A 26,701-nucleotide genomic window follows, 5' to 3' on the forward strand; every position below is an offset into this window, starting at 1 on the left:
TTTTCAAAAGGAGTAGTAATTGTATTTTGAGCAGGACTACTGTGTGTTAAATAGGACTGCCCTGTATATGGCAAGACAATTGGCATCTTGGTGCCTGGACACTAAGTGTTCTTAACCTGTGTCAATTATTGTAACTGAATGTGCCTCAACACATTTTCAGATACTTATTAGAAAAGTGGTACTACCTGTGATAGAGAACTATTGCCTTAATTCTTCCTTTATATTCTGAAATTATTTCTATATCTGATAATAGTTTTGATTGTGTTGCATTCTTTACTAGCATATTAATGTATTTTAATAGTGACTTTATGTACCAGGCCACTAAAAAAATTTATCCATTTAGGGGTCATTGTAGACATGATCATTAAAAAAATAATGGTGGAAAATAATTCCTTACCATTCTCTGTAAATTTTGTTTGCTGATGATAAAATATCCTTACATTCCCATGAAATAAGAATATAAAATATTTGTATAATTTATTAAATATAGTATATTTATTATATTTATATATTCATTTACATGAACATAGTATATGAAATCCATATAAAATAAGTATGTATTATTATTATTACATACATAATGTTAGGAGTATATGGTAGCTTACCATAGTTGGTACTGGATTTGTGAGTAATTTACTTCCTGGTTAAAAATTGTATGATCTGGTAATTTTTTTTTTAATTTGACTGTCTTCATAGTTTCTTCCCGTAAGTGCACAAATAAAGGTTACATTTCATTGACTGAATTATATTAACAATGTATTAATTATGAGCCTATTCATACTTATTTTCATATGATAAATGATTCGGGGAAACAAATATTACTTAAATCTATATATGAAGGACACTCAGTTTTGCTCAGTAGCAACTATTTTGATGACATACTCATGTTTTAATTCAATGTAATAATTACCAAGACCTCAGTTTTTCCCAGGTATTTTACCAGGTCCTTCTTAGAACATGAAAATTAATTTTTTAAAAATCGTTCTTGCCTACAGAGTTTGCCGTTTAATACTTACTGTAGAGTTTATTTCTTGAGGCAGTTTCACAAACTGTATGTTTCCTCCCCCTTTCATTCATCCTTGGGAATTCTGTTCTTTAAGGAGAGAGAGGAGCAGAAATATTCTTCCTATAAATCCTTTAACAAAAAGCAGGGTGGGGGGTAATAGGTCACTTACTTTTGAGAATCCTTACATTGCCACAATCCAAAATGTTAGTGATGCCTTATCTCCAGATTTTAAAGGTAAAGAAATGCTGCTTTAATGCTTTGTGTTTCCATAATTGACCTTTTTGTTTTTATATTTAAAGAAATATTCTATAAAGTACAACCCAGGATATGTGTTGGCCAGTCGCCTTGGAGTGAGTGGATACCTTGTTTCAAGGTTTACAGGAAGTATTTTTATTGGAAGAGGATCTAGGAGAAAGTAAGTTTATGTTAGAGAAATTTACTTAAAGTGGCAGAAAAAAATTAAATAATAAAGATAAAATGGTTAATATTTCAGTATTTATTTTCTCTTATTAATTGCTCTGAATTTTCTTTAAAAATTATGCATAGATTCCTCTGATGGTGATCTTTTATCTAAATGGCACATGCTTTAGGTGGTTGGAAAGACAGTTCTTATTTTTAGCAGCTAACAAATTGAACCTTGAAAAAAGGTATCAGATGGTGTGTGTGAATCTCAATTATATATTTCCCTACATTTCCTTATTTCATTCTCCTCTCAATTACATAATCTATTTGTATGCTTTGTTGACTTGGGTTTTGAAGCCTTTCCTCTAGTTTTTCCACTACTGCTACTTTGGAAATAACCATGATAACTAAAACGTAGAAAACCAATCAAGACTAAACTTTTCTAAAAATTGAAAGCAAAGCTTTTTATTCTTTGAACAAAATTTTAAAACTTTTGTGTGTATGTGTGTGTGTGGTTTAAATTCAGCCCTCATGGAGACCATAAAGCAAATGTGGGTTTGAATCTCAAATTCAACAAAAAAAATGAGGAGGTACCTGGATATACTAAGAAAGTTGGAAGTGAATGGATGTATTCATCTGCAGCAGAACAACTTCTTGCAGAGTACTTGGAGAGGTAAGTGCCTAGCAAGATCTTGCTAGGCATCCAAAAACGTAGGAATGTGATAACTATTTTGCCTTGCTGATAAGAAAAATGTTTCCTTTAGTAAAATGTGACATATGTTAATATAAACTTAATTTAGTGTCATGAAGCATCATAGCCACTAGTTACAATAGAGTAGAAAAATACTGTACTTATATTATTCAAAATTAAAAAGGATGATGAGAATTGGCCTCCTTTTAATTAAAAATTTCCTTAACTTACTATCGTAAGTTATTCACTACTCTGCATGTCTGTGTCAGTAGTAAGAGGATTGGTATGGATAAACAAAACAACTCTTGGCATAGTGAATTTTCTTAAAACTCCAGCTGGGCAATAGATTACTATCCTAGAATCACTGAATTTAATTGCTGAAATAAATAGTCTAAGAAATCAACAGGTCTCAGCCCCTCGTTATAAAAATGAGAAATCTGAGTACCAAGATTTACTGAATTAGTGTCAGTGATTCATAGGAAATGCTGTACTTCTGATTAGCAATTGAATGTTCTGTCCATTGTTCCACTGGTTTCTAACCTTCTTATATTTGAGGATCCCTGTATTAGTTTCCTAGAGCTGCCTTAACAAAATACCACAAACTGGTTGGCTTAAAACGACAGAAATTTATTGTCTCACAGTTCTGAACACCAGAGTCCAAAATCAAGATGTTGATAGGGCCATGCCTCCCCTGAAGGTGCTAGGGAAGGACCTGTTCCATACCTGTCTCCTAGCTTCCTGTAGCCTCACGAGTTTTGTTCCTTAGCCTATAGATGCATCACCCCAATCTTCCATCTTCACATGGTTTTCTCCTTATGTGTCTTCATATCATCTTTTTTTAAAATTTTATTGGAGTATAGTTGATTTACAATGTTGTGTTAGTTTCAGGTGTACAGCAAAGTTATTCAGTTATACGTATACATATATTCATTCATTTTTAGATTATTTTCTCTTACAGGTTATCACAGAATATTGAATAGAGTTCCCTGTGCTATACAGTATGTCCTTGTTGGTTATCTATCTTATATAAGTAGTGTGTGTATGTTCACCCCAAGCTCCTGATTTATCCCTCCCCGCCACATTTCCCCTCTGGTAACCATAAGTTTGTTTTGGATACCTGTAAGTCTGTTTCTGTTTTGTAAATAAGTACATTTGTATCATTTTTTTAAAAATTAGATTCCACATATGAGTGATATCATATATTTGTCTTTGTCTGACTTGCTTCACTTAGTATGATAATCTCTAGGTCCATCCATGTTGCTGCAAATGGCATTATTTCATTCTTTTTTATAGCTGAGTAATATTCGATTGTACATACGTACCACATCTTCTTTATCCATTTCTCTGTTGATGGACATTTAGGTTGCTTCCATGTCTTGACTATTATAAATAATAGTACTGCAATGAACATTGGGGTGTATGTGTCTTTTCGGATTATGGTTTTCTGCAGATATATGCCCAAGAGTGGGATTGCTGGATCATATGGTAGTTCTATTTTTAGTTTTTTAAGGAACCTCTATACTCTTCTCCATAGTTGTTGTTCCAATTTACATTCCCACCAACAGTGTAAGAGGGTTCCCTTTTCTCCACACCCTGTCCAGTGTTTACTGTTTGTGGAATTTTTGCTGATGGCCATTCTGACCCATGTGAGGTAATACCTCATTCTAGTTTTGATTTACATTTCTCTGATAATTAGCGATTTGAGCATCTTTTCATGTGCTTTTTGGCCATCTTTATGTCTTCTTTGGAAAAATGTCTATTTAGATCTGCCCATTTTTTGATTGGGTTGCTTATTTTTTTGATATAGAGCTACATGAGCTGTTTGTGTATTTTGGAGATTAATCCCTTGTCAGTCGCTTCATTTGCAAATATTTTCTCCCGTTCTAAGGGTTGTCTTTTCGTTTTGTTTATGGTTTCCTTTGCTGCATATCATCTTTCCTTTGTTTCTGTCTCTGTGCCCAAATTTCCCCTTTTTATAAGGACACCAGTCATATTGGATTAGGGCCTATCCTAATGACATTTTAGTTTGATTACTTCTTTTAAAATCCTATTTCAAAATAAAGTCAGATTCTGAGGTACTAGGAGTTGGGACTTCAGTTATGTCTTATGTTGGGGTGGGGGTGGGGGAGACACATTTCAACTGCATATTACCATCTAAAAATTTAGATAATTTCTTCTATTTACCTCCATGTTTCCTTAAAAATGTCATATTTAGACTGCTTTTTCTTGATTTTTCAACTTGACATATGCATTGATTTCATACCATGAATGATGAAGCTTTAGCTTTCTTTTACCAGCCCCACTCCCCATTCCCTTACCTCCCTACACACATGAACACATTTCCCCTCTCATTATAGTTTTATCACAATTTTTTAAATTAAATCAGTTCTTAAGGTTTAGTCGATTAAGGTAAATGTAAATGGTCACCTCTGGATCTTGTAGAGTATTGCATTTCCTTTCTTGTACACATTTTTGTTCTTTTCTGTGTTGTTTATTCATTTGTTTCTTATCTATGTTCACGTAACCAATGCGGCCCCAAACTCTGTGCCATAGCTGGAAAACTTAATACAGTCAAACAGGTCATGTGACCTCTCAGTTCCATTTTCTTCTTGTATACTTCCTCTTAAAACTGTCTTTCTTCCTGCTTCAGTGTAAACTAATTGCTCTCCTGGGCTGTTGTACAGCTTTCATTCAAGTTTCTCTTTACTCTCATCCTAGGAATTCCCTTCACCATTCTTCTGTATAGGATTCCTTTATTTCCTGGCTTTCATGCTTTATTCCTTCTGATTTATGTCTCCATTTTGATGGAGCACTTATGCCAGTGGCTTCCTGAGAAAGCTTACATGTCTGGAAATTTCTTTAAACCTCCCTGATACTTGGTTGATAGCTCGCCTGGGTCTAGAATCCTAGTTTGCAGATTATTTTCCTTCAGAATTTGAAAAGCGCTGCTCCATTCTCATGTTTCCTTTGCTGTCAAGAAGTCTTGTGTTATTCTGATTCTTAATCTTTGTGCATGATCTGTTTTTCATTTTCTGAAACCTTTTTAGAATCTTCCCTTTACCAATACTATTTAATAATGTGAAGATGTGTGCCTTGGAATGGGTCTTTTTTCTTTCATTTTGCTGTTCAGCCCTTTCAAACTTGAAACTGATGCCCTTCCATTCTGAGAAACTTTCTTGTATTATTTCTTTGATAATTTCCTCCTCACCATTTTGTTGTTGTCATTCTCTCTTTCTAGGACTCTTTTTTTTTTTTTGCGGTACGCGGGCTTCTCACTGTTGTGGCCTCTCCCATTGCGGAGCACAGGCTCCGGATGCTCAGGCTCAGCGGCCACGGCCCACGGGCCCAGCCGCTCCGCGGCATGTGGGATCTTCCTGGACCGCAGCACGAACCCGCATCCCCTGCATCGGCAGGTGGACTCTCAACCACTGCGCCACCATGGAAGCCCTCGGACTCCTTTTGATAGATGTTAGACCTTCTGGATTAATTCTCCTAATTTTCTTATCTCTTTTCATCCGTTTTCTGTATTATGCTCCTGTTCTACTCTGTGGGAGATTTCTTCAGCTTTAACTTATTTTTTATTTAATCATTTTTAATTTCTAGAAGTGTTTCCTTATTCTCTGGCATTCCTTTTTTTGTAGCATCTTGTTCTTATAATGAATGAAATATCTTCTTTTATTTCTCTGAAGATAGTAATCTAGATTTTCTTCTATTCTTAATACTTTCTGTTTACTACAAATTGCTTTTTTTTCCTTTCGTGTTTGATTTGATCTCTCCTTTCATGTTAAAGATTTTTTTTTTTTTTTTGGTCTTGTGGTTCTTTAGTGTCTTACCATATTTACTATTCAGTGATTAAAGAGCTGACTGGATGGGCTTCCCTGGTGGCGCAGCGGTTGAGAGTCTGCCTGCTGATGCAGGGGGCACGGCTTCATGCCCCGGTCTGGGAAGATCCCACATGCCACGGAGCGGCTGGGCCCATGAGCCATGGCCGCTGAGCCTGCGCATCCGGAGCCTGTGCTTCGCAACGGGAGAGGCCACAACAGTGAGAGGCCCACGTACTGCAAAAAAAAAAAAAAAAAAAAATGCTGACTGGAAATTTAATGTGCTTCAGTGAGGCTTCTCTGGTGGGACTTGGCTGTTTCAGCAGAGCATCTCCAAATATCACTACCTATATGTATATCTTTTCTCTTGAGCTGGGTAGTTTTCCTAGAAAGGTATTCTGCAGCCTTTCTCTTGGAGGACAGATATGGAGAACAAAACTGACTTCCAGTGTTCTGGAAATTAACCAGAGTAAGGGGGTCTCATTACATAGTGGATACTGTGGTACACACCCAGATGTCTCTTCACGACTCAGGACCTATTCCCTGGGCAGCAGGAATGCTGCTGTCTCACAGCCCTCAGCAGTGAGCCCTCTTCAGGAATTGCCCGACAGAAGAGAACTGCCTCACCTAAAGTTATGTCCCTTTCCCACAACAGCCACACATCCAGTACCTCATCAACAAGAAGATGTAAAGGCTCAGCCAACCTGATTGCCCCAGTTCAGGATAAGTCTGAGGAGCCATCCTACTTTGAGATCTCTGTGCTACTGGCCAAGGAGTTCATTAAGATTGAACCACAGCCCAACTTCTCCCTGGGCCCAATTCCCCTTCCTTCTTTCCCTTCCACAGGTGTTATTTCCACAGAACACACTAATAAACTTTTTCCATGTTTATCTCCATCTCAGAGTCTGCTTCTTAAAGATGTTATACTTCCTAGCCTGCTTCCTAGTGGCATGTTGTATAGTAATATTTTCACTGACCCCCTGTTTTCAGTAGGGCACCTATCCTCTCTTCCTCATGCCCCACCCATCCAGTTTCCTGTGCCTGGATTACCCAAGGCTCGAGCAGCCCCCATTTAGCCTCTCTGAAAGTAAACTACATGATTTACGCTGAGGTGGAGGTGACTGCCTAACTGCTTATTATACAAAATTTTCAACTAAAAGCCTGTTAAACCCACCCCATACTGCAGCATCAAAATGTACGGAGCCCATATCTCCTGAGCTTTTGCAGACTTCCACAGTTCACATCAACTTGCTTCTTGTTGACTTCCCACTCTGGTGACTTAGGGTACAGCTTATTCCTACCTGTCAAGTCAGTTCATACATATCTATTCAGTTTTCAGTTTCTAAAATTTTGTTAACTCAACATGTACTATCAGATTCTCTGCTTCTCTCTTCATCTGTCTTTATAGGTCCATGCCCTTTTTTCTACTTTACTGTTCTTTTAGCAGGCTGGGAAGGGAGCAGAAATAAGCACATGTGTTCAGTCTGCTACGTGTATTTGAAAGTACTACAGTACACTGTTAGAGAACAGTGGAATTTTGAGGAATATCAGAAGAAACTTTTAATGGATTTTCATTTGCTCTTTTGTGGAGTGCTCTAGCTTTATTGTGAAAACTAGAAAATGAACCTGTATACATTATTTTTGTCCATTTATCACCTGTCATTATAGTCTAAGAGGGATAGAGTCAGTAATTGAATCATCATAGTTTCAATTATAAAAATTTCAATTATAAAAATCATAGTTTAATTATACTTAAGAATTGAATCATTTCTCCCTCATCTTTTTTTGAGGAGCTATGAATACTTTCAATCTTTTGGTCTCTATCCCTTATATGTGTACATAATTAGTCCTCAGTATATTTAATATATCCCCTTAGGATCCAGAAATTTGATAGGAAGTTTATATGAAATTAGCCATATTTTTAAAAGCAGTATTTTTGTTTGTTTGTTCGGCTAGAGCTCCAGAACTGTTTAGTTATATAGCCAAAAATAGCCAAGAGGATGTGTTCTATGAAGATGACATTTGGCCTGGAGAAAATGAGAACGGGTAAGCAAAATTTATGAGATTTATTGCCGCATAGTTCAACTTAGTGGTTCTACTGAAGGGTAGTAGTTAGTTTATCAAGAATTTATATTACTCTTGGGGGGAGGGTTTTGTATTGTTTTGTTCTTGCTTTAAGATCTTAATATAATTTTTTATTTCATTTATATCAGTAAAGTACTTTTAAACTAATTTTTGTGTTTCTTTATAATTACTGAGAAATAACATGTCCATGTTTATATTGGATTCATAATTAGCCCCAATTAAGTGGTGTGATTGATTATATATTTGATATCTTTTATAATTCATAGCCCTCAGAAAGTTCATATCAGGCCTTTTATATAAACCCTCAGAAAGTTTCAATTAATGTGAAAAAATTATTGTTTTTAATATAGTGCTGAGAAAGTTCAAGAAATTATTACTTGGCTAAAGGGACATCCTGTCAGTACTTTGTCTCGTTCTTCTTGTGATTTACAAATTCTGGATGCAGCTATTGTTGAGAAAATTGAAGAAGAAGTTGAAAAGTGCAAGGTACTAATTTTCAATAACGAAGATTACTGATGAGATTTGAAGTTAAATGAACTACATGTTATCCTACAAATAATTTATTTGTATTTCAATCAGATAAAACATATACTCAGTGATTCTAAATTATGTCAAAATATTCTGTAATTTAAAAAAATATTCCAGCCTTTTCCAGTGTCCATTAAGTTTGTCTAAATAAATATAAATGCACATCTTTTTTCTTTTGGCCGCACCCTGTGGCATGTGGGATCTTAGTTCCCCGACCAGGGATCGAACCCATGGCCCTTGCATTGGGAGCATGGAGTCTTAACCACTGGAACACCAGGGAAGTCCCTAAAGCCATAGCATTTAAATTTTATGTCCTTGTAGTGTTTCTAATTTTAAGAATTAATATTTTCTGAGTCTAGTCAATAGAAAGTTTGTGATTGAGAAATAAGGTTAATTCCCTATTCTTTCCTATTCTAAGTTCTTTAAAAGATACAGTTCATCTTTTTATAGAACATAAAAATTATATTTATTTCACTTTTATTTCCCACTGATAAACTCATTCAGTTACTAAGTATTTTTGAAATCCCACTTAAACTATCCTTTATGTCTTGATTTTAAAAAGCAGTAACCTGTGTAGGCTTAACTGTTTTATCTGTTTTGATTCCCAATCTTGATGCAATAGAAAATGGGTTAATTTTATTCCTTTTTTTAACTTACAATTTTATTTTTCATATATTTGCCTTTTTATTAAAATGATGTTGCTTTCCTAACACAGTGCTCTCTTGTTTGAACTAATAGCAGAGTAAGTTAAGAACTGGTCTCTCACGTCATTTTCCCCCATCCCTCTTTCAGTACTTAAAACCTTAGGCAAGATAGTTAACCTTTCCATGCCTCCATTTCCTGATTGGTAAAATAAGAATAAAATAGTCCTCATATAGTCCTCAAAAGAATTAACTGAGTTAATACATATAAACTCCTAATAATGCCTAGCTATTATTAATGCTTAATAATACTTAGCTATTATTATTTGAATTCTCTTATCACATGCTCAAGAGCTATGAATTCGGTCTGGAAAATCACCACTAGATGACTCTTTAAGAAAAAATGTAAGGCTCAGAGCCAAGAGTTTGATATTTTGAAAGGTTAATGATATTCAGCTGAGGATAGAAAGCCTGCATTTCTTTTTAATTGTCTTTCAATGTAAAGTCTATTTGTCCACTATGGTTTTTGAAATGAGTTTTCCACTTAACAAAAGTTTATAGCTTTAAGCCCTCAAATTTTATTTGAACCCATTTGGATGCAGAGCTTTCTAAAATGTTTTACACATTCTCCCCTTACTTTGCAACCTGAAGATACACATACAAAGTTGTAGTCTATTATTTTGATTACAACATTTTTAAAATGTATGTACATATAGATAAGACAGGACTTTTTTATTAAACCTGTTAATGAGTCAAGGAGGAGCAGTTATGAGTGACTTTTTTTTTTCCCTTTTCAGTGTTACAATGTTATTAGAGTAATAAAGAAAAGAAGGAGAAAAAACTAAAAAATGAACATAACATTCTGAATATAATTTAAACTTTTATTTTTAATGCCGGGCCATCATTAAAAGTATTCCTAGTTTTCTTATTGACAGTGGTTCCCAAACTCAGCTAATTATCAAAATTACTGGAGGAGCTTTTTAAAAAACATGCATTCTGGATTCCACCCTCAGAGCAGTACTTCTTGAACTTTGCAAATGAATCACTGGGGGATCTTGATAAAATACAGATTCTGATTCAGTAGCTCTAGGATGAGCAGCTCTTGATATTCTGCATTTCTAGCAAGCTCCCAGGTGATCACACTTTCAGTAGTCATTCCCCAGAACTTCTCATTTTAGTAGCTGTGGGTTGGGGCCTATAGTGAAAATGCCCTAGTCTATTAATTTGCCTAATGAGTCAGGTTTGAATGCCATATTTTCTAATCAATGCTGTAATTATAGTAATAATGCCTAGGGATGTGTTAGATCATATGGATTGTTTTTTCATATGCAATCCTCCAGGCACAGTTCTTGTGTCTGCTTTTTTAAATTACTTTAAATCTTTTCTCATATTCCTTTTTCTTGCTATTGTCAGTAGGCACCAGTTGTACTCTATCAGTACTTCTAGTCTGCTATGCCCTGGAAACATAGACACCTTGTCAGTAAGACCTTCACTTTTCACCCTATTTAAAATTTCAGTCTCTCCCCACACTGCTGATCCCCCTTCTCTGCTTTATATTCCTCTATGCTTTTTATCTTCAAACATGCTATTTTTTTTCCCTTAGTTCGTTTCTTGTATGTCTCCCGCAACTAGAATAGAAGAACAGTTCGCTGTTCTATCTCCAGTACGTAAATCAATAAATGGCACATAAATAGAACTCAGTAAATATTTATTGATAGATAGAAATGAAATATCTCTATAATAAAAGAAAATAGACTCTGTTTAAAGGCTGGAGCATTTTACAGTATATAAATACAAGAACTCTATAGTACATGGACTCTGTAGCTTAGGGCTGTTTTGTGCCCTTTTGTACTTATGTCCATAAGCTATAGTCTAAAAATATCAGTCTAAAAACTATCATTACAAGTAAACTGCTGCCATTTTTCCTATCAGGTAAGAATTCACTTTTTGAAAATATTTAATGTAGATCGAAGTAATGGATTGCAATGGTTATAAAGTATTCTTACTTTTTTTTTTTTACACAGTATATTTTTCCCTGTTAATTTTTTTTAATAGATCTTTATTGGAGTATAATTGCTTCACAATACTATGTTAGTTTCTGTTGTACACCAAAGTGAATCAGCCATATGCATACATATGTCCCCATATCCCCTCCCTCTTGAGCCTCCCTCCCATCCTCCCTATCCCACCCCTCTAGGTCATCGCAAAGCACCGAGCTGATCTCCCTGTGCTATGCTGCTGCTTCCCACTATCTAACTATTTTACATTCGGTAGTGTATATATGTCAATGCTACTCTCACTTCACCCCAGCTTCCCCCTCCCACCCTGTGTCCTCAAGTCCATTCTCTATGTCTACATCTGTATTCCTGCCCTGCAACTAGGTTCATCCGTACCATTTTTTTTTCTAGATTCCATATATATGTGTTAGCATACGGTATTTGTTTTTCTCTTTCTGACTTACTTCACTCTATTGACAGACTCTGGGTCCATCCACCTCACTACAAATAACTCAATTTTGTTTCTTTTTATGGCTGAGTAATATTGCATTGTATACATGTGTCACATCTTTTCTTTTATAAAGTGAAAGGTTGTTTTTTTTTAATTTATTTATTTTATTTTTGGCTGCATTGGGTCTCTGTTGGGACATGGGCTTTTCTCTAGTTGCAGCGAGCGGGGGCTACTCTTCATTGTGGTGTGCGTTGTGGTGCGGTGGCTTCTCTTGCTGCGGAGCATGGGCCCTAGGCACGTGGGAGGCACGTGGGCTCAGTAGTTGTGGCTCGCGGGCTCTAGAGCACAGGCTCAGTAGTTGTGGCGCACGGGCTTAGTTGCTTCGCGGCATGTGAGATCTTCCCGGGCCAGGGCTCGAACCCGTGTCCCCTGCATTGGCAGGCGGATTCTTAACCGCTGTGCCACCAGAGAAACCCGCCACATCTTCTTTATCCATTCATCTGTCAATGGATATTTAGGTTGCTTCCATGTCCTGGCTATTGTAAATAGAGCTGCAATGAACATTTTGGTACATGACTCTTTTTGAATTATGGTTTTCTCAGGGTATATGCCCAGTAGTGGGATTCCTGGGTCATATGGTAGTTCTATTTTTAGTTTTTTGGTTTTTTTTTTTGCGGTACGTGGGCCTCTCACTGTTGTGGCCTCTCCCATTGCGGAGCACAGGCTCCAGATGCACAGGCTCAGCGGCCATGGCTTATGGGCCTAGCCACTCTGCAGCATGTGGGATCTTCCCGGACCAGGGCACGAACCCGTATCCCCTGCATCGGCAGGTGGACCCTCAACCACTGTGCCACCAGGGAAGCCCTCTATTTTTAGTTCTTTAAGGAACATCCATATGGTTCTCCATAGTGGTTGTGTCAATGTACATTCCCACCAACAGTGCAGGAGGGTTCCCTTTTCACCACACCCTTTCCAGCATTTATTGTTTCTACATTTTTTGATAACTGCCATTCTGACTGGTGTGATGTGATACCTCGTTGTAGTTTTGATTTGCATCTCTCTAATAATTAGTGATGTTGAGCATCTTTTCACGTGGCTCTTGGCCATTGTATGTCTTCCTTGGTGAAATGTCTGTTTAGGTCTTCTGCCCATGTTTTAATTGGATTGTTTGTTTTTTTGATATTGAGCTCCATGAGCTGTTTGTATATTTTGGACATTAATCCTTTGTCTGTTGTTTCATTTGCAAGTATTTTCTCCCATTCTGAGGGTTGTCTTTTTGTCTTGTTTATGGTTTGCTTTGCTGTGCAAAAGCTTTTAAGTTTAATTAAATCCCATTTACTTATTTTTGTTTTTATTTCCGTTACTCTAGGAGGTGGATCAAAAGAGATCTTGCTGTGGTTTATATCAAAGCGTATTTTTCCTATGTTTTCCTCTAAGAGTTTTATATTGTCTGGTCTTACATTTAGGTCTTTAATCCATTTGGAGTTTATTTTTGTGTATGGTGTTAGGGAGTGTTGTAGTCTAGTTCTTTCACATGTAGCTGTGCAGTTTTCCCAGCACCACTTATTGAAGAGGCTATTTTTTCTCCATTGAATGCTTTTGCCTCCTTTGTCATAAATTAGGTGACCATATGTGCGTGGGTTTATCTCTAGGCTTTCTATCCTGTACCATTGCTCTGTATTTCTGTTTTTGTACCAGTACCGTATTGTCTTGATTACTGTACCTTTGTGGTATATAGTTTGAGGTTAGGGAGCCTGATTCCTCGAACTCTGTTTTTCTTTCTCAAGATTGCTTTGGCTATTCGCGATCTTTTGTGTTTCCATACGAATTGTAAAATTCTCTGTTCTAATTCTGTGAAGAATGCCATTGGTAGTTTGATAGGGATTGCATTGAATCTGTAGATAGCTTTGGGTAGTATAGTTATTTTCACAATATTGATTCTTGCAATCCAAGAACATGGTATATTTCTCCATCTATTTGTGTCATCTTTGATTTCTTTCATCAGTGTTTTATAGTTTTCTGAGTACAAGTCTTACACCTCCTTAGGCAGGTTTATTCCTAGGTATTTTATTCTTTTTGTTGTGATGGTAAATTGTATTGTTTCCTTAATTTCTCTTTCTGATTTTTTGTTGTTGGTGTATAGGAATGCTAGAGATTTCTGTGCATTAATTTTGTATCCTGCAACCTTACCAAATTCATTGATTAGTTCTAGTAGTTTTCTGGTGGCATCTTTAGGATTTTCTATGTATAGTATCATGTCATTTGCAAACAATGACAGTTTGACTTCTTCTTTTCCAATTTGTATTCTTTTTATTTCTTTTTCTTCTCTGATTGCCGTGGCTGAGATTTCCAAAACTGTGTTGAATAAGAGTGGCGAGAGTGGACATCCTTCTTTGTCCCTGATCTTAGTGGAAATGCTTTCAGTTTTTCACCATTGAGCATGATGCTTGCTGTGGGTTTGTCATATATGGCCTTTATTATGTTGAGGTAGGTTCCCTCTATGCCAATTTTCTGGAGAGTTTTTATCATAAATGGGTGTTGAATTTTGTCAAAAGCTTTTTCTGCATCTGTTGAGATGATCATATGGTTTTTATTCCTTAATTTGTTAATGTGGTGTACCACATTGACTGATTTGCGTATATTGAAGAATCCTTGCATCCCTGGGATAAATCCCACTTGACCATGGTGTATGATCCTTTTAATGTGTTGTTGAATTCTGTTTGCTAGTATTTTGTTCAGGATTTTTGCATCTATGTTCATCAGTGTATTCATCTATAATTTTCTTTTTTTGTGATATCTTTTTCTGGTATTGATATCAGGGTGATGGTGGCTTCGTAGAATGAATTTGGGAGTGTTTCTCCCTCTGCAATTTTTTGGAAGAGTTTGAGAAGGATCGATGTTAGCTCTTCTCTAAATGTTTGATGGAATTTGCCTGTGAAGCCATCTGGTCCTGGACTTTTGTTTGTTGGAAGATTTTTAATTAGGGTTTCAATTTCAGTGCTTGTGATCGGTCTGTTTATATTTTCTAATTCTTCCTGGTTTAGTCTTGGAAAATTGTACCTTTCCAAGAATTTGTCCATTTCTTCGTGGTTGTCCATTTTATTGGCATATAGTTGTTTGTAGTAATCTCTTATAATCCTTTGTATTTCTGCGGTGTCAGTTTTGATTTCTCCGTTTGCATTTCTAATTTTACTGATTTGTATCCTCTCCCTTTTTTTCTTGATGAGTCTGGCTAAGGGTTTATCAATTTTGTTTATCTTCTCAAAGAATGAACTTTTAGTTTTATTGATCTTTGCTATTGTTTTCTTCATTTCTATTTCATTTATTTCTGCTCAGATTTTTATGATTTCTTTCCTTCTACTGACTTTGGGTTTTCTTTATTCTTCTTTCTGTAATTGTTTTCAGTGTAAGTTTAGATTGTTTATTTGAGGTTTTTCTTGTTTCTTGAGGTGAGATTGAATTGCTATAAACTTCCCTCTTGGAACTGCTTTTGCTGCATCCCATAGGTTTTGGGTCATCGTGTTTTCGTTGTCATTTGTTTCTATGTATTTTTTTATTTCTTCTTTGATTTCTTCAGTGATCTCTTGGTTATTTAGTAATGCACTGCTTAGCCTCCATGTATTTGTGTTTTTTACAGTTTTTTTTCCTGTAATTGATTTCCAGTCTCATAACGTTGTGGTCAGAAAAGACGCTTGATACGATTTCAATTTTCTTAAATTTTCTGGGGCTTGATTTGTGACCCAAGATGTGATCTATCCTGGAGAATGTTCCATGTGCACTTGAGAAGAAAGTGTATTCTGCCACTTTTGGGTGGAATGCTCTATAAATATCAATTAAATCTACCTGGTCTATTGTGTTATTGAAAGCTTGTGTTTCCTTATTTATTTTCTGTTTGGATGATCTTTCCATTGGTGTAAGTGGGGTGTTAAAGTCCCCTACTATTGTGTTACTGTCGATTTCTCCTTTTGTGGTTGTTAGCATTTGCCTTATGTATTGAGGTGCTCCTATGTTGGGTGCATAAACATTTTTTTTTACTTTATTTTATTTTTGGCTGCGTTGGGTCTTCGTTGCTGTTAGCGGGCTCACTCTAGATGCGGCGAGCGAGTGCTACTCTTTGTTGTGGTGCATGGGCTTCTCATTACACTGGCTTCTCTTGCTGTGGAGCACAGGCTCTAGGCTTGCGGGCTAAGTAGTTGTGGCACATGGGCTCAGTAGTTGTGGCTCACGGGCTCTAGAGTGCAGGCTCAATACTTGTGGTGCACGGGCTTAGTTGCTTCACGGCATGTGGAATCTTCCCGGGCCAGGGCTCTAACCCGTGTCCCCTGCATTGGCAGGCGGATTCTTAACCACTGTGCCATGAGGGAAGCCCCATAAACATTTATAATTGTTATATCTTCTTCTTGGATTGATCCTTTTATCATTATGTAGTGTCCCTCCTTATCTCTTGTAACAGTCTTTATTTTAAAGTCTGTTTTATCAGACACAAGTATTGGTACTCCAACTGTGTTTTGATTTCCATTTGCATGGATATCTTTTTCCATCCCTTCACTTTCAGTCTGTATGTGTCCCTAGGTCTGAAGTGGGTCTCTTGTAGACAGCATATATATGGGTCTTGTTTTGGTATCTATTCAGCCAGTCTGTGTCTTTTGGTTGGGGCATTTAATCCATTTACATTCAAGGTTATTATCAATATGTATGTTCCTATTACCATTTTCTTAATTGTTTTGGGTTTGTTTTTGTGGGTCTTTTTCTTCTCTTGTGTTTTCCACCTAGAGAAGCTTCTTTAGCATTTGTTGTAAAGCTGGTTTGGTGGTGCTGAATTCTCTTAGCTTTTGCTTGTCTGAAAAGCTTTTGATTTCTCCATCGAATCTGAATGAGATTCTTGCTGGGTAGAGTAATCTTGGTTGTAGGTTTTTCTCTTTTATCACTTTAAGTATATCCTGCCACTCCCTTCTGGCCTGCAGAGTTTTTGCTGAAAAATCAGCTGATAACCTTATGGGGATTTCTTTTTATGTTATTTTTTGTTTTTCCCTTGCTGCTTTTAATACTTTTTCTTTGAATTTAATTTTTGTTACTTTGATTAGTATGTATGTGTCTTCGTGTGTTATTCCTAGGGTTTATCCTGTATGAAATTCTCTTTGCTTCCTGGGCTTGGGTGACTGTTTCCTTTCCCACATTAGGGAAGTTTTCGACTATAATCTCTTCAAATATTTTCTCAGACCCTTTCTTTTTCTCTTCTTCTTCTGGGACCCCTATAATTCGATTGTTGGTGGATTTAGTGTTGTTCCAGAGGTTTCTGAGATTGTCTTCAATTCTTTTCATTCTTTTTTCTTTATTCTGCTGCTCAGCAGTTATTTCCACCATTTTGTCTTCCAGCTCACCTATTTGTTCTTCTGTCTCAGTTATTCTGTTACTGATTCCTTCTAGTGTATTTTTCATTTCAGTTATTGTGTTGTTCATCTCTGTTTGTTTGTTCTTTAGTCCTTCTAGATCTTTGTTAAACATTTCTTGTATTTTCTCAATCCATGCCTCCATTCTGGTTCTGAGCTTCTGGATCATCTTTACTATCATTACTCTGAATTCTTTTTCAGCTAAATTGCCTATTTCCTCTTCATTTATTTGGTCTTGTAGGTTTTTACCTTGCTCTTACGTCTGTGACATATGTTTTTGCCGTCTCTCTCTCCCTTTTTTTTTTTTTTTTTTTTTACTGAGCGGGATTGTGTTCCTGTCTTACTGGTTGTTTGGCCTGAGGCTTCCAACACTGGAGTTTGTAGGCTGTTGGGTAGAACTGGGTCTTGGTGCTGAGAGGAGGAACTCGTGAGACCTCACTCCAATGAATATTCGCTGGGGTCTAAGGTTCTCTGTTAGTCCAGTGGTTCCGTCACAGAACTCCCACCACAGGAGCTTCAGCCCGACCCCTGGCTCGTGAACCAAGATCCCGCAAGTCAAATGGGGTGGCAAAAAAAAAGAGAGAGAGAACAATAACAAAGTAAAAGATAAAATTAGACTAGGAAGCTAACAGATATGTTAGAAAGAATATAAAAATAAAAATATAGATGAATCAACAACTGGAAGGTACAACAGTACAATTGTAAAAAGGAGGCGGAGGGAAAAGAGGGAAAAAAAAAGGCAGGGGTGGAGGCCTTGGCTGTGGAGGGCAGGGCCTAAGCAAGGGCAAGGTTTGGGCAGTGGGTGGGGCCTGTGCTCAGGATCCACAGGGCCGGAAAAGGCCCTCAGGGCTGTGGGGGGTGGGGGGTGGGGCTTAGGCTCAAAGGAACAGGAGGGACCCAGGTGTACCCCCCACCCCTGGTCTCAGAGGGCAGGGGCCTCACCTGGGAGCCCAGCAGGCTCCCTGAGCCTGATTGGGAGGGGCAAACTCCCTCTGCTCCCCTCCCACTCCTCCTGGAGGGCCCCTCCCGCCTGCCTCGCCTGATCTCCCCAGCCTCCCTCCTGTGCTCCCACAGCCTGGAGGGGGCTTTGGAGAGCAGGGTCCAGATTGGGAGCTCAGCAGGCTCCCTGTGCCCACATGGGTGGGGCAAACAGCCTCTGCTCCTCTCCCATTACTCCCAGAGGGCCCCTCCCTCCTGCCTATCCTGCTCTCCCCAGCCTCCCTCCTATGCCTCTAGGACCCACGTGGCCTGAAGGAGGCATTGGTGGGGGGGGGCTACCGGCCTGGGAGCTCAGCAGGCTCCCTGGGCCAGAGTGGGCCGGGTGATCGCCCTCTGCTCCTTTCCTGCTCCTCTTGGAGGGCCCCTCCTGCCTGCCTTTCCTGATCTCCCTGGCCTCAGGCACCCATCCTGTCAGGCCTCCACTTCTCCTCCCCCCTGAGTTCCCCCACCTTGGGCGTCAGGGTCCCCCACCAGTGGCCGGCAGGCACCCTAGTTGTGGGGCGATGCTAACTTGGCATCTTCCCACACTGCCATCTTGACTCCTATTCTCACATTTTTATTAGGTAGAACAGGTAATATTATTTCCATCTTACAGATTGAAGGAAGCTGGTGCTTAAGTGTGAGGTCACAGAATTAACAAGTAGCAAATAGAGGAGAAAACTCTTCTTCCGGCATTTTTAGATAGTCCAAAATTTAAACACCAAAGCCAGTTTCCAAAAGCAAGGACTTTGTATGAATGTTACCTTAATTTTTATAAGTAGCCACAAAACCCAAAGTATTGACATAGATCAATACTTTATACCTGTTTTTCCTTTACTATTAATCTTTATTGACCATTATATACAATTCTTCTTAGGATAAAAAGGCATTTGAATAGGATAGTATTTACATAAAGTTCAAAACTGACAAGTATAATCTTTAGTGTTAGAAATAAGGTTACATTGGGGAGGGGTAGTAACTGGAAGACAATACAAGGGTTCCCTATTTTTAATTTCTTTTTTCAAGGTCTTTTATGTTGTGCTTAGTAGTGTTCTGTTTCTTGAACTGAGTGTGGATATACATACATATGCTCATACTATAAAAATTCGTCAGATTTTATACTTATAAGTTTGCATTTTTCTATATGTCTTACATATCAACAAAAAATTTTACTTTAAAAAATGTAAGAATTTATTCATCCTTGCTTGCATCTAAAGAAATTCACAAATCTTAAAATTACTCATTTCTTTTGGCTTTTTAACAATCAGGCATGTCCACATACTGAAAAATAATTTAAAATTTTAATATTTTAAAAATATTTTCAAATTCTTCTTTCCTCAGCAAAGAAAGAATAATAAGAAGGTTCGAGTGACAGTGAAGCCCCATTTGCTATACAGAGTAAGTTTCCTGTCAGAGAATTCAAAGTTGTTGTTTTTGCTTTGAAAGTATAGAAGGAACAAAATGTTTTCAATACATTAGTAGAAAAACTTCTTAAAATTAGAGTTAATAATAATAATTAAATCTTTCTTCTCTTCAGCCTTTAGAACAGCAACATGGAGTCATTCCTGATCGGGATGCAGAGTTTCGTCTCTTTGACCGAGTTGTAAATGTGAGAGAGAACTTTTCCGTTCCAGTTGGCCTTCGGGGCACCATCATAGGAATTAAAGGGGGTAATAACTCAATATTTGACGTGTCTCCAACTGCGTTTATATTGTAGAGTGAAACACAAACTTGTGTGTCTTATACGTAAGCAGTAAGCAACTATAAATCAGGAAAAACACTAAATCCTTTTATGTTTTAGTTAAGTTTTTTCCAGCTTTAGGTTTTCAGAGAAAATTCTTCTTCTCTATCTTGTGTAATCATCTGGGAAGTGATTAAAACGTGGGGAATTTGAGGAATGGCTGCTGAAAATTTGGTAGCTTATGTGTAGCACATTAAAATTATCTAAAACCTTAGAATACATACTCGTGTTTTCATGAAACTAAGACAAACATTTCATCGGGCTTCATCTAACCTTGTTCAGGGCTTTACCTTAATTGTCATTGTAATCTCTTGATATCTGTGGAGAAATAAACAAACATGATGCATCAGCTTATTTGTGGTTAAAAGATTTGCATATTTATTTGAATTTTATGAACACAACTAGATATTGTATGTAAAACAGACCTATCAAGCTGTTGTATAACAATGTGCATATAGTTAACACTACAATACTATACATTTAAAAATGGTTACAATGATAAATTTTATATGTTTTTTACAAAAAAAGAAAAAGAAAGAGAAATGAGAGTATGGAAAGAAAAGGGAAGAATTAGCTAAGGATCTAAAAATGCCTCAAAGGGATGCCTGGAGCGAGTAGCTTTGCAGCATAGATTCCAAAAAAAGTCAACCCAACATGAAACAGCAAATCAGGTACCTAGAGGTCAGAGCGCTGGCAGCACTGTCCCTCCATATCCCAGGCACTCAGCCTTGGTCTCACTGCCAGAAAGAAGGAAGAGCAGACAGGCCATGAGCCTAAGAGAGCTGCTTATTTATTGCCAACAGTGTGCCCGGCACTTTTACACTTTACATTTAACCCTCCCAACCACCTGAGAGGGAGATATTATTTCCTCGCCTAAGAGTTTATGTGACTTGCCCGAATTTACACAAATAAGTGGCAGAGCTGGGATTTGAACTCTGTGCCCTGTTTCTTTTCTAACTTTGAGCAGTGGTTCTCCACATTTGCACATCTTCTTAGGGTCTGCCTCTAAAAAGAGAATTTTCTTCCCTGATTTTTCTTTGAATTTTTTTGGATACATTTCTGGTGCTGAAAATGGAGGTGGGAAGGTTAAGTAGGTTAAGCCCAGGCTAAGTATGGTAAGGGTCAGATGGGTGCAATGAAGCAACCCTCCTGCTGCTATCTGTTCAGCCTTAGGCATTGGCAGTTCAAATGTTGAGCTTATTGGATTGTACTCTAATTAGATTGTCCTGAAAAAGCCTTAGGACTCTGATAGCATAGAAGTTTCCTTTCTTCTGACAACCCCTATCAGTAGTAGTGACCACTTGGAATTTTGTCTTGACAAAAATTTTAAAGCTACATCTACTCTGAGTGGAAAAAGCTCTGTCATTGATTAACCATGTCTGCCATGGACATGGAATATAAAGGGAAATATTTGTCTTACTGCCTTCAGCTGATACCTCATCTCCGTTGTCATCTCCACTAAAGGGGGTGAACAATCCTCTTGTCAATAATCTTTTGAGTAAGTGGCTTCTCCCTCAGACGGGAAACAGGAACTTAGAAAGTGGACCTTAAGCCTTCAGAGGAGAAACTCCCACCTTCCATTGAGCCCCACTTTCTTGGGTTTAGGTTTTAGGTAAAAGTGTCAGGCGAAAGGTACAGCCAGATGGGGGAGAATGAGTAAGCTCTGTAGGCCTGGTTTCATTTGGGCAATGAGGGACCAAGAATGAGGGAAACATCCCCCAACCCCTAACATAGTATCAGGTATGGTATTAGCGTTCTCCTGAGAAACAGAACCAATAGCATGGAAAGGGGTGGGGTTAGAGATGGGGGGAGAGAGAGAGAGAGAGAGAGAGAGTCAATTCTGAAGTTATGTGATAGACTCTTTTATTAATTTGGGCTTAGAATTCAAATATTATTATAGTTAATTATTTCACTTTATCTTGGCATTTTAGTAAATTTAAACTTTCCAGTTATATCCCATCATCCTCTCTGCCAAAATTTATTCTTTTCTGTTCCTCCTTAAGTTTATTGCACCACAGTCTTTCTCACGTGTCTCATGTCTCAGTCATGCCATCCATTATCTACCAAGTCATCTCAGCCAGAACTTTGGAGTAGTCTTTGACATCTCTGTTCTTTTTGTCTACACAGGTCACAAACTCCTGCCAGTTCTATCTAGTAGTATATCCGTTCTCTCCATTCTGTTCCTTTCATTACTGCCATGTCTTCAAATCTTCATTTCCTCTGTCTGATTGTAAGACCTTCTAAACCGCAAATTCCAAAGTTATCTCTTATTAACTCCCTTTTTATGAATAATTTCCAACATACACCAAAACAGAGAGAAAAATATAATTAATTCTCACAGCATCTAATTTAAAATAGTATTATTTTACTCTGTGAGCTTATTTTCTTTTCATTCACTCTCTGTATTGATGGTTGTAGTGCTTCTTATACCCCCAAAAACTCACATGCTGATTTTTCTTTTATCGTATGATTTTTCAGTCTCTCTCTTTTTTAAACAGCTAATAGAGAAGCTGATGTACTATTTGAAGTGTTATTTGATGAAGAATTTCCTGGAGGTTTAACAATAAGGTTTGTATTTCCAGATGATAATTATACTTTGTAAATATGCCCATGTGGCCAATAACTACATTACTTGTTTATTTGTCCACAATTTCAGTTCCTAGTATGTACAAGACATCATACTTGCTACCAGGAGTGTAACAGTGAATAAGACAGACATGGTTTCTACCCTCATGGAGCTTTCATTTTAGTAGGGGGGATACATTGAGTTGGCCAAAAAGTTCGCTTGGGTTTTTGGTAAGATGGTACCAAAAACCTGAACGAACTTTTTTGGCCAACCCAATAATTAACTTACTACAATATTAATTTTTTAATTAAAATGTGACAAGTGCTGGGAAGAAGTATTTCAGGTGTCTGTAAGAGTGTGATCTGTCCTGAGAGTTCTAGAAAGGCTTTAAGCAGTGACGTTTAAAATGGGACATGAAGAATAGGTAACTGGAGGAAGAGTGGCAAGTAGTCAGGAAGAAAGAATAGCATATGCAACAGAGGACATTTTCACTCATTTAAAAACTAAAAGAATGCAGGTGTGTCAACTTCAGCAACTGTGTAAGATTAGAGTAAGGGTGAAGAGCAAGGACCACACTGTGCAGGAACTGGTAAGCCACTTTCAGGACATGCTAAGGATCTTGGTATCATGGTCTCTATCATTAAAGCAATGTGAAGCCATCAAAATCAGAAATGGGACATGATCAGATTTGCATTTTTTTTATGGTTAAATAACTTGAGGAATAGAAATGTTCTTTGAATTGAGTGACATTTTAAGTCTTTGTCATTTGTTTTAGTGGAGTTGTGGGTGCTCAAGCTAGATTGGGTTGGTTTGAGGAGTGAATGGCAGGTGTAACAAGGGAGGCAAGAAACTGAGCTGACCCTTGAGAAGTTTGACCATGAAGGGGAGAAAAGATAACTGGGGGTGAGGAGGTTTAAAGGAAGAGGATTGGATTGTTTGTTTTTAATTTAACGTGGCAGAGACTTGTTCAAATCTATTTTGGGGAGCATTAATAGAAAGAAAGTTTAAAATTATAGGAAAAAGATCATGTTAGAATGAGAGGTGCCATGGAATATTAGAAAGTGTGGGCTCTTTCACTTAACCTTTGTGTTACCTTAGGTAGGTTAGTTAAAAGCATTCTGACCCTCAATTTCCTCATCTATAATGAAGATGTGCACTTCACTAGGTGATTGTGAGGGTTAAATGAAATCCTTTCCAGTTTTCCTTTCTCCCTTCTAAACACCAACTGGAAAACTGAACTGAAGTTAGCTTAGTTTCTTTTTCTCCTCTGTTTTGATTAGTGGTAATTAAAATAAAAAATTAATTACTCTTATTTAGCCTATTTGCATAAAATCACAATCTTCAGTCCTTACAAGTAGTGATCACATTCAGAATACTATTATTGTTTTGCAACTTGAATGTGCCTATTACCCAAAGACTTTACTGTCTGCACTCTTTTTTTTTTTTTTTGGCGGTACGTGGGCCTCTCACTGCTGCGGCCTCTCCCGTTGTGGAGCACAGGCTCCAGACGCGCAGGCTCAGCGGCCATGGCTCACGGGCCCAGCCGCTCTGCGGCATGTGGGATCCTCCCGGACCGGGGCACGAACCCGCGTGACCTGCATCGGCAGGCGGACTCTCAACCACTGCGCCACCAGGGAAGCCCTACTGTCTGCACTCTTAAATGCAGCAGCAGGGTCTGGATCCCATATCTGATTTTATTTTTCATGAAAATGTTTGATTACCAATAACTTCAGGCAAAATAACTTTGAGATATATTTTTAAGATGATTAACTTTTTTCTCAGGGTTTTTTTTTTCATCTCCTAGGTAGAGACACCGGATTTCTTGACTGACTGAGAGCTGTGTAAAAGATTACATGCCTGCCATATATTCATTTCTGTAATGCAGAATCTTAAACTGTAGTTCTCACAAAAATATTTTCTAGAAATCTTACGAAGATTTCTCATGAAGGAATTCTTTCCCATGATCTCAGAATATAAGAAAATTACTTTCTAAAGAGGTGATAGAGTTGAAAACTTTTGACCAGAGAAGGCTTATTTTAATATCTAAACACTTTTACCAAGGCCAGGAAGGAAGGAAATCGCAAATACTTGTCTCTCAGCCTTCCCAGTTCTGGAACATTAAGATGGGAAGATGAGGATAAAAAGAGCTGGACTCAACAATTGATCAGGAGACAAAAGTGATCAAAGCTAACATTTGCCCTGTTGCATAGGTAGAGCCACACTAGCTCCACACAGGGTAGCTTCATAACCTTTTAAAGAAGTTTGACATTTAATTCATGAATTTTTGGTTAACTCAGCTATTATGTTGCAAGCCTTCTGAGGACAAACTAACACACACACACCTCTACACATACAACTATACCTCTAGAACATTTTCGGAAACTTTTCAGAAATCTTATAAATTGAGCTCTTTCTATGATTTCAAGTTCCTCTACTGAATTTAAAAGTAATATTTCTTAATTAGGATTACGGAGTGTCCACCCCAAAATTATTTGATTCTTTTAGCTCCCTTTAGTATTAATTTCCTCTGACCCTGATAAAACTTTTTACCTTTAGGTGCTCACCTGGTAGAGGTTATCGACTGCCAACAAGTGCCTTGGTGAACCTTTCTCATGGGAGTCGCTCTGAAACAGGAAATCAGAAGTTGACAGCCATTGTGAAACCACAGCCAGCTGTGAATCACTATAGCTCAAGTTCATCAATTTCATCTGGGCATTTGGGAGGTCTGAACCATTCCCCTCAATCACTTTTTGTTCCTACTCAAGTAAGACTTTTATTTAAATAATGATCTTGAAAATATCTGTTTTCTCTCTGTATATTTACTTGGTAGACTAACACTTATTTTGTCTTATATCACCCAAATGTCCTATATTATCTCCTACAAAATGACATTAATTTGAAAGGTAAGGGAGAGGACTATATCATGTTTATCAAAAGCAATTTTCAAATTCCCACCATATAACTCATGAGTGATTTCCTTTATTTCATCTTCCTGAGGGCAAAACTTGAATTGTTTTGTGTAAGATACTTAACTTTATTTAATTCCATGGCCCCAAATTTTAACCAAACTTTTTGTTTTGTTTGTTTTGTTTTGTTTTTAAACATCTTTATTGGAGTATAATTGCTTTACGTTGTTGTGTTAGTTGCTGCTGTATAACAAAGTGAATCAGCTATACGTATCCATATATCCCCATATTCCCTCCCTCTTGCGTCTCCCTCCCACCCTCCCTATCCCACCCCTCTAGGTGGTCACAGAGCACTGAGCTGATCTCCCTGTGCTATGCAGCTGTTTCCCACTAGCTATCTGTTTTACATTTAGCCAAACTTTTTAATCCAAATAGCACATGTTTATTATAGACTAATTAGAAAACAGATAAGTAGATGATAACAAAGGAAACAAGCAAAAATCCTCTCAAATCTCATAGGTAACCACTGTCAAATTTTGTTGCGTATTTTTCTAGATTTTTAATTTGCATGAAATCAGTTCTCCATAAGTAATAGCTGATTTTTTTAATCAGATTATTTTTGTGTAAGATAAAAATTTTTTTAATTTTTTTAAAATTTTATTTATCTTTGGCTGCATTGGATCTTCGTTGCTGCACGCAGGCTTTCTCTAGTTGCAGCGAGCGGGGGCTACTTTGTAGTGGTGCACAGCCTTCTCATTGCAGTGGCTTTTCTTGTTGCGGAGCACAGGCTCTAGGTGCACGGGCTTCAGTAGTTACAGCACGTGGGCCCTAGAACCTGAGGGCTTCAGTAGTTGCGGCGCGTGGGCTCAATAGTTGCAGTGCATGGGCTCTAGAACACAGGCTCGGTAGTTGTGGTGCACGGGTTTGGTTGCTCCACGGCATGTGGGATCTCCCTGGACCAGTGATCGAACCTGTGTCCCCTGCATTGGAGGTGGATTCTTAACCACTGAGCCACTAGGGAAGTCCCAAAAATTTTTTAAATAAATATTATTAAATGTTAGCTTGAATAAGATAATATGCCAGTACACTGGAAGACCAAAAAAAAATCTTTTGGTGGGATATTGATTCAGTATAATCTTTTATAGCATTTGTTATGCTTTAAATATTTTTTAATAACCAATTACATCTGTAGAAGAACATTTTCACTCCAGCAGTATACTTTTATGGTTACTATACAGAGCTCCAGAAAAAAAAGAACTAAGATAACAGATAATGAAATTTAAATATCCTGTCTACTGCTAAATAGCTTTAATAAATAAATTATTTGATTTTTAGTCTGAATCTTTATTTTTTCATGTTTCAGTTTTCCTTAAGAAGTTTTTTGTACTTTCCCAGGTACCTGCTAAAGATGATGATGAATTTTGCAACATTTGGCAATCCTTACAGGGATCTGGAAAGGTTCAACACTTTCAGCCACCTCTACAAGAGAAGGTTAGTA

General features: G+C 37.5%; 1 protein-coding gene across 7 annotated transcripts in view; it reads left to right on the plus strand.

The window, feature by feature from the left end:
• XRN1 (5'-3' exoribonuclease 1) overlaps positions 1-26,701 on the plus strand; it is a 101,151-nt gene that overhangs the window by 49,126 nt on the left and 25,324 nt on the right. For all 7 annotated transcript variants that reach the window (XM_089911046.1, XM_089911047.1, XM_089911049.1 and 4 more), the window contains 9 exons: positions 1,306-1,421; positions 1,935-2,081; positions 7,877-7,966; positions 8,356-8,491; positions 19,332-19,388; positions 19,528-19,660; positions 22,230-22,299; positions 24,854-25,061; positions 26,599-26,694. In XM_089911046.1, the coding sequence (XP_089767172.1) occupies positions 1,306-1,421; positions 1,935-2,081; positions 7,877-7,966; positions 8,356-8,491; positions 19,332-19,388; positions 19,528-19,660; positions 22,230-22,299; positions 24,854-25,061; positions 26,599-26,694 (1,053 nt within the window). The remainder of the gene's footprint in view (positions 1-1,305; positions 1,422-1,934; positions 2,082-7,876; positions 7,967-8,355; positions 8,492-19,331; positions 19,389-19,527; positions 19,661-22,229; positions 22,300-24,853; positions 25,062-26,598; positions 26,695-26,701) is intronic.

Source organism: Delphinapterus leucas, chromosome 4 (assembly GCF_059928025.1).
Source record: "Delphinapterus leucas isolate spDelLeu-1000000601 "Yukka" chromosome 4, BTC_Dleu_Yukka2, whole genome shotgun sequence".
Classification (NCBI taxonomy): domain Eukaryota; kingdom Metazoa; phylum Chordata; class Mammalia; order Artiodactyla; family Monodontidae; genus Delphinapterus; species Delphinapterus leucas.